The sequence below is a fragment of the Triticum dicoccoides genome, chromosome 4B (genome assembly GCF_002162155.2).
Source record: "Triticum dicoccoides isolate Atlit2015 ecotype Zavitan chromosome 4B, WEW_v2.0, whole genome shotgun sequence".
Classification (NCBI taxonomy): Eukaryota; Viridiplantae; Streptophyta; class Magnoliopsida; order Poales; family Poaceae; genus Triticum; species Triticum dicoccoides.
Window position 1 is genome coordinate 459,556,981 of NC_041387.1, and position 8,470 is coordinate 459,565,450.

The following is an 8,470-nucleotide window of genomic DNA, read 5'->3' on the forward strand; positions in this document are numbered from 1 at the left end:
TCCTCCCTTTCTGTCGATGTCGATGGCTCCTCTCCTTTGTGCTGTGCACGTAGTACGTGTCTGGTGTTGAGTTGAGTACATGGCATTGTCACCAGAAAATGGACGCCAGCAGCTAGCGTGGTTTCCATGCGATTTCACGTGATTCGCATGGCACTTGCAGATTTCTTCGAGCATCGAGGCATGGGGTAAGATATGTTTGCCGCCCGATTTCCCGTAGGAACGCGCTCGAACGGTGCGTTCTCGTGCAGAGGAGGAGAATGTGAAAGAGACGACGGAGCATTCCAAAACCATCTAACCTAACCCAGGCAATCTGGCCAAGGTAAAACAGCAAGGAAACCTACTGATTCATCATGATTCTGACGAACACAACTCAGAAATCATCAAGCCTGTGGAAGAACAGAAGTCGGATTGGCATCAACGGATCCACGCAGTACGTGCATGGTGTGGCCCAGTGCCATAAAGGCGCTAGCTAGCTAGGTAGGGGCAGGGCCATGGCATACTGGCATGGCGGAGGACGGCGACCGGACACGAACCGGAGCCGGAAGAGCGTGGCCCGTACACCACCCCTTGCCCGCCGCTCCTCCTCCACGTGTACCTCCTGCCGGTTTTCTCTCTTATCCCTCCACGGATGCGCCGCATCGTCCACGTAGACCTGGCCCCTCCGCCACCCGCGAGCAGCCACGGAGCCGCGCACACGTGTCCCCACCCGCCCACGGCCCGCGCCGAACACCAAACGCGGAAGCAAAAGCAATTCCGGCCCGCCCGCCCGCCCAACTCGTGTCGCGCGGCCGCGTGCCCCAGCTCGCTGCCGCCCAGTGGACGCGCCCGCGCCTCGACACGCGTCCCCGAGGCACGTACCGGCCACGCGCGAGCGTCACGTGGAGCCGCACCCGACGGCCTCCGCGCCATCGCACAACTGTACGGGGCGGCCGGCGCGTGGCACGTCGAGCCTCCTCCCCCCTCCCCCCTCACATTTATATGGAGGCGCCACTTGCTCGCTGCCCCTTCAAAATCGCGCCCTTTGCCAAACGTCGGAGGAGCGGAGAAATATTTAGCCCTTTGTTGTTGCCTGCTCTAGAGCTTGTTTTTGTTTCCAAGAGTTGGTTGGTTGGGCTCGTGAATCATGTCAGAGATCCGCCGCGACGTGCCGGAAGGGACGGGGGCGGGGGCGGAGGGGAAGGGCGCCGATTCCCACGTCGGCAGCCGGGCGGCGCGGCGCCGGAGGATGGAGATACGGCGGCATAGACTGGTGGCCGAGCATGGTGCGGAGGTGTCCAGGAAGAGGCGGAAGTTGGATGGAGAATCCTCGACGGACGAGGAGGAGATTGAGCCCGCCAAGTACGGCGTCACGTCGGTGTGCGGCCGACGGAGGGACATGGAGGACGCGGTTTCCGTCAGGCCCGAGTTCCTCCCCGGCCACCACTTCTTCGGGGTCTTCGACGGCCATGGCTGCTCGCATGTGAGTACCTATATATCCCTGCTTCAAATAACCTATCATTTTGATCTACTAGTAGCATATGTCTACGCCGAAAGGAGAGCGCGCATGTGCAGGTCGAACTTTGTTTTGACTCGGGAGTATTTACCGATTGAATTGCATGTGCGTGTAGGTTGCTACGTCGTGCGGGGAGCGGATGCACGAGATCGTGGCCGAGGAGGCCGGCGGCGCTCGCTCGTTGGGGTCAGACGACGCGGACAGGTGGATGGGTGTCATGGAGAGGAGCTTCGCGCGGATGGACGCCGAGGCCGTGAGCTCAAGGTCTAGGGCCAGCGGAGCGCCCACCTGCCGCTGCGAGTTGCAGCTGCCCAAGTGCGACCACGTCGGCTCCACGGCCGTCGTCGCCGTGGTCGGCCCTCGCCACCTCGTCGTCGCCAACTGCGGTGACAGCCGTGCGGTCATCGGCCGCGGGGGCGCCGCCATCCCACTCTCATCCGACCACAAGGTATGTGCCCGAACCAACTTCTTCTAAGCTCTGCTGATAAAGATTTAATTGAGTGTTGTTCTAACCGTAGTTTTATTTGTTTTAAGCCGGATCGCCCCGACGAGCTGGAGCGGATCCAAGCGGCCGGAGGGCGCGTCATCTTCTGGGACGGCGCCCGCGTCTTCGGCGTGCTCGCCATGTCCCGGGCCATTGGAGACAGCTACCTGAAGCCATTTGTGATATCCGACCCGGAGGTGAGGGTCCTGGACAGGAAGGACGGCGAGGACGAGTTCCTCATCCTCGCCAGCGACGGCCTGTGGGACGTGGTGAGCAACGAGGTGGCTTGCCACGTGGTGCGATCGTGCGTGCGCAGCAAGGCGAAGCGCCGCGGCGGTCGGTCGAGCCCGACCTCCAACCTGAGCCCCAGGCAGAGCAGTGGAAGCGGCAGCGGCAGCAGCAGCGGCGACGAAGCCCAGAACGACGGCGGTGGTTGTGCCGACGCACGCTCCGAGAGCGACGAGGAGAGCGGCGAGGACGTGGACGAGGCATGCGCCGAGGCGGCCATCCTGCTGACCAAGCTGGCGATAGCGCGGCAGAGCTCGGACAACGTCAGCGTCGTCGTCGTCAACCTCAGGAGGCGCCGCCCGAGATTCTGACCGCTGCTGGATCCATGGATCCACCAACCAAACCGGTCGTCCCAGCATCCCTGACTCAGCGGCGAACATGGCATCCATAGCGGAATTCATGAAATACACAACGAAATTGTTTCGTTTATTTTTCGGGGGCGGCAAAGGTGTCGAGGCCAGACAGACCCACGCCGCCCCCGCCATTTTCCTTTCGAAAGCCAAGCCGGTGATGATTTCCGGCGTGTCAAGAAACTTTCTCGAGCGTCTAGAGAAAATGTAATATAATCCGGTGGAAACGATCAAAGCTTCCATTCCATTCCATGCATGATTCATCCTCCTCCTCTGACTAGATCGCGAACTTCTTTCTTTGTTTATCACAAGCTTCCTCCGGTCGGCTTTGATTGCGCAATTGTGAGGTTCGTTTGGACGCGTCCGGCAACGAGAATCGGTTGCGCAACCTCGACTACAATAATGTTTCGGCGGGATGTTCCTCTCTCTGTGCCGGGTCCAAGAAGCTCGAGCTCGCATTGTTAATTCAGCATCCGGTGGAACCTTCGCACGCAAATGCGTCGAGCGTCGCAGGTGTCGCGCTGCCATGCTCTCCGTCTTGCCGCCGCTTGCCTGCTCTCGCGGTCGCTGAAAAGTCCTCGCGGCCGGTGGGTGAGCCGAGCCGTGCAGTGGTGAGTCAACAAATCCGCGGGCGAGAGCCTGATCATAGTGGACACGAGGCAGCGCGTAGTATGCTGCGACTTGACGACGGGTTCGGGTGGCGTGGCCGACGGCGATTAGATCGAGGGGAGAGAAAAGAAAGGAGGGAGGAAGAGACCGCTGAAATCACGTTTTCTGGAGGTGAATGACACCTGTTGCGCTGTCCCAAGTTTGGTCGATCATCTTTGGCCGCGTCGAAGATTCTTTCTTTCTTTCTGGGCTGCATGATAATAGTTTCGCTTGATCGGGACGGCGTTTAGCGCCACCACGCCACGTCAGGGACGGTCGGGGCTTTTTCTGGTCCACTTTTACTTGTGAGGATGGTGATGGTGAGGGCGATGCTGATACTTTTCTGCTCTAGTTGACGGGTAGCTGTGTTATCCAGCGGCAACGAACACCTGGCTGCTCTCTGCTGGATCAGCGTGTGCACTTAGGGCATGTACAATGGTGGCATATGGATACATATGCCCCATGATAAAAAGTAATTTGAGGCACCTACATTTATATTTTGAGGCACCTCATCCAGTCGCCTGGTTTTGTCACGTCGCATCACATTTGAACATTATTAATCACAGAAAATCCTGACGAGTCATCTTGTTCCTCTGTCATTCTCTTGCACCTCTCTGAATCATCCACTTCTTCCTCTGCGTGGGTACTGATACGCATGGCACTGGCAAATACCAGTTTGAGGGGTACAGTGATCATGTACAGATCCGTAGGAGGAGTAAAGTGGGCACAAAAAAATTACCTTGGGGATTAAGTGGACAAACACTACACTTCAGGCCAGGGTAGAAAAGTCAACTTCTTCCTGATGGTATTGATTCTTCGAATTGTTTTAATTGTATATTAAAGTATAACAGGACAAACAAAGATAGTCTAAATATTCATGTTGATCATTCATTCTTAGTCCATGTATAGTGTAAACGTCCCTAGTTGTTCTGATCTGAACTAGATGTCTTACCCAGGCAACTGGAATTGTTATCCCCATAAAATCTGTTGATTTGTTGTGACTGATGAGTGGATATTGTTTCTTGGTTCCCTATTTGAACCTACTTTACGTCATATCCGATCCTACATGGCATGCGAGGCATCACCTTGAGGCCCCATGATAAAAAGTAATTTGAGGCACCTACATTTATATTTTTTCCCCAATGCAAGCTACCACTAGTGGACCTCATTAAGAAACAGAAAATAAAGACTTTAGTACACATGCATCTCTACTTTTCACTCCAACCTTTTCAGCTTTTGTCACCGGACCACATTTTTTCTCTTCAAGCATCCGTCTCCTGGAGAGGATCCTGCTTCCTTATTCGAACCTACTTTACGTCATATCCGATCCTACATGGCATGCGAGGCATCACCTTGAGGCTATGTATTGTACATGCCCTTATAATTCTAGTTGGTGTTGACAGATATCGTGATTATGTCTTGCCTTGAGTATTGTTTTAGCTAAAGCCGAAGCACCCCATGCAGATGAACTAAAGAGGGTCAGAGTGTGCCGATTTTAGTTAGAATTCCTCGTGACCTCATGGAATCGTAGTACGCATTCGAACATAAATAAGATCAGCGCGGCAGAATTGTTAGCTTGTTGCATGATGATTAATTATAGAGACAAAGAGAAGGCAGAGACTCCACATGTCACTGAAATGCGCAGGCAATTAGCAGCTTTAGAACGGCACAGAAAGCAATTAGCAAAAGTGCATCCTTTAATCCCTTTTATCCAACCTTTCGCGGCACTTTCCTTGGAAGTTTGGACTTGCGCAATCAGTTCCCCGTGAAACACGCACGAGTTCTCCTGTAAACGCTCCCACCGTGAGCATTATGCAACCGGCTGAGTCGCGTTGCGTTTGCCCTGCTCGCCCGTCCCGCCCACAACGCGCAACGAAAGGCGAGCCAGCGTGCGTTGCTCTTGCTCGGCCTGCACTATGATATCTGTTTCACTCGTCGCCTGGCAGCGGCGAAGATGAGCAGAGCAAAAGCGACAAGGACCGGCTAGAGCTAAAGGAGCAGAGCAACGGAACACCACCGCACGAGAGAGGAAATGGACATCTGATGCCTTGTGTGGCATCAAGGAAGACTTGGTTGACACGGCCGGTGCATGTCGCCGGAGCAGCCACGCCTGTGGCTGGGAATAACTACAGCTCGAAAGTTGCCTATCTCTAGGGAAAGGGCAAAGCGTGTCAGTGCGCGCCATCGCAGTCGATACAAGTGTACAGACAAGAAATTGTGGACGCTGTCACTCATGTCCTAGTTATTCCCATGAACTGCATCAACAGCGGTGTTACGAGCGGTTTGCTTACGGAGTTACGGAGTTACGGAGTGACTTTGCAGGCGTAGGTGTCCCTCTCCATGCTAATTCCCCTGATTTTTCACTATGAGCCCCTCTACTCTGCACTCGTGAGACTTCACGTCACACTCACCCCGTAAGCTTTATCTGTAACAAAGTTTTCGTAGACCGTTACTCCATTAGCAACCAACTTTGTGATATTCTTTTTTGGAATTTCTAGAGCAATGATGTTATTGTAGAGGACAATGCTAACTTCCAGCTGACTGGAAGTTAAGCAACATATCCGCACGATTTCTCCCTTTCCTAGCTTGCTAACTTCTTATCTTTCTGTACTTAGACACAGATCTGAACACCTCCTCCCACATACACACTTAGACCACTGCATGCATGCATATAAGACGAAAAATCTGACAGCAAAGATTATATCTAAATTTGAAAATTCAAAATGTTTTGTAGCGCAAACCATTGGTCATGTTCAAAATCCATTTTCATCAATAAATTTATCGCAGCGAGATCTTCGAAACTAGATTCTATATTGGTATGTTTCGCTGACTTTTTTGGGGGGTCAAAAGTTACCATGCCTCAACTACATAAGTTACCAACATATTCGCACCGAACTTACCAGCATTGAAAAAGTGAAAAGTATTTTGCACCGTTTCATTGACTTTTTAAGGTCGAATTTTATCACTCAATCTATAAGAGTTGGGTTTTTATCAGTTTTGTCGTCGGCTTTGTATAACGCTACTCAGTTTTGCCACTAAACATTTTCACTACTCAAAAATGCCACTGTTCTGTTAGATCAAGCTCAAAGAGACCATTTTCACCGTTACCGTTTGGTCAATACACGTTGACTGAAGGTAGATGACCAAACTACCCCTCTCCCATCTGTAAGGGGTGCATGAGAAAACAGAATAAAATTTGGGAGGGTGAGGGTTTGAACCCAAGACCACATGGTATACAAGCGCGCGAGCTAACCAACTAAGCCATGGAAACGATTTTTCTCATGAGGAGATACAAGCCTTATATACTAGTATCTGAACCTAACTAAACAGAACCTTATCAAATCCTTGACCCGATCTGTTCGTGGCAGTTTCCCCAGCCATCGATGCCGCCTGCCAAACTCCTCACCTAGCACCACCGGTCGCCGGGCTGCCCACCCAGCTCCGGCGTGCCCCCACTCGCCGCAGCTGCGGCGCCTCCTGTCGAGTGCCGCCGCCCATCATAGCTTCGACTCTTCCTCCTTCCCGGCACCGCCACCGGAGGCAGGAAGCTCCGACGCTTCTCCCGGCTGACTCCGCAGCTCCTCTCGAGTCTTGAAGTGCAGTTGTTCCACGGCAATGGCGACGGACAGAAGGACCGAACCGGAGGGTTGCGTCAGCCACAGGACGCCCCAAGATGATATAGTCTCTGAAATTCCTGCATTTGTGAGTATACAGATTCTTAGTGTGCGTGTGTGGTTCAGTATAGCTTGTAGAGGTCGAAATTTGTATGTAGAATTTGTAGTAGCTGACTTTGTCTCACTGATAATCGCATGCAATATAATACTACTTGTGTTGGTCAGGATGGATGCGGACACTGCCTGTATGCTGACAGTTAGGATGGACATGGCGGTCTGCCTCATTTGTTTATGTCTACTCGTACCAGACAGATTCTTCTGCCGGCCAGCCACTCATGCAGATCTGTAGTCCAAACTAACTTTCAAACTCAAGCTCAACTAGCTAGCAATAAGAAAAGATACGAGACATTGTTGTGTTGAATTATTATTCCATGTAAACATATAAGGGATATATCTCCTTTTTAATCACAACATCTCATTAGCTTAGTCGGTTAGCTCGCACCTAGTTGGAGGTCGTCGTCTTGGGTTCGAAACCCCATGACACCAATTTTTATTCTCTTTTCATGCGCCCGTTACAGATGGTCCCACAAGTCAACAGAGAGAGGAGGGTTAACAAACGGGATAGGGGTATTTTTGTCATCTACTTTCAGTCAATGTGCATTGACCAGACGGTAACGGTGAAAAATGTTATTTCTGAGTTTGTGTCTAACGGAACAGTGGCATTTTTGAGTAGTGAAAACTTTTAGTGACAAAACTGAGTAGTGTTATACAGCCGATGGCAAAACTGATAAAAACCCATAAGAGTTACCCATACCATTCATATGATTTTACCAACAAATTATGTTGTTCGAACTACTTGGGTATAGTTATCGATTCCAATACTAGATATTACAGCAACCACCCATGTAACTACATCACTACTTTAGTATTTTGGCTATGACCTAGCAAACAGTGTAACCTGCATCGTACCATGGTGATAATTATAGCATAATCAATCTGGTAACTATGTTAAATTCTTCCTAAACCTAGGGATGTGATCAGAGATGCAGCCTCCTAGTTATTAACATATCCCATTCTGACAAATAACAAAAACACAAGTGTGAGTTATGAGGCTAAAGCAGTATTAATTATCATGTAGAACAAATTTAAGTTACCATGCTAAAAATAGAACTGAGTTAAATATGCTAACAAAGTGTGAGTTAAACATGCTCGCACTTCATAAGTTATCAGGTTGCATGAAGTTATCATGTTCAAAGAAAAAATAAAGTGTTGACAAAAACAGATCAAATTAAACTACTACACACGGCGTTATTTATTAGTCCAAAACAATATGAATTCTCACGTAGAAACTATTTAAGTTGCCATGCTGAAAAAATAGATTGAATTAACCAGGCTAACAAAAGTGGTTATTATCATGCTGAAATATTATAAGTTATCGGGCTCAAGCTGCATAAGTCATCAAGATGAGGCAAAACATGATTGTTGAAAGTGGTTCGAGTTAGACATTGCAACACATCACAAGTTATCAGGGTGACATATTATACGTTACCAGGCTCAAGTTACTAAGTTATCTAGTTGAAGTAAAATTATAGAC

At 50.4% G+C, this 8,470-nt stretch overlaps 1 protein-coding gene across 1 annotated transcript; it reads left to right on the plus strand.

Annotated features, from left to right (window-relative positions):
- The first annotated feature begins 996 nt into the window (after window positions 1-996).
- LOC119290857 (probable protein phosphatase 2C 30) lies at window positions 997-2,870 on the plus strand. Its single transcript, XM_037569512.1, has 3 exons — window positions 997-1,459; window positions 1,608-1,940; window positions 2,027-2,870. Exons 1-3 carry the CDS (start codon window positions 1,124-1,126, stop codon window positions 2,573-2,575), a joined length of 1,218 nt encoding a protein of 405 aa, XP_037425409.1. The 5' UTR covers window positions 997-1,123; the 3' UTR covers window positions 2,576-2,870.
- The last annotated feature ends 5,600 nt before the right edge of the window (window positions 2,871-8,470 follow it).

Excerpts from the sequence above, each read along its gene's own strand:
- LOC119290857 (XM_037569512.1), top strand. The coding sequence starts at position 1,124 with ATGTCAGAGATCCGCCGCGACGTGCCGGAAGGGACGGGGGCGGGGGCG. Across the intron at positions 1,460-1,607 it reads ACGGCCATGGCTGCTCGCAT|GTTGCTACGTCGTGCGGGGA; the intron begins GTGAGTACCTAT and ends ATGTGCGTGTAG. Across the intron at positions 1,941-2,026 it reads CACTCTCATCCGACCACAAG|CCGGATCGCCCCGACGAGCT; the intron begins GTATGTGCCCGA and ends ATTTGTTTTAAG.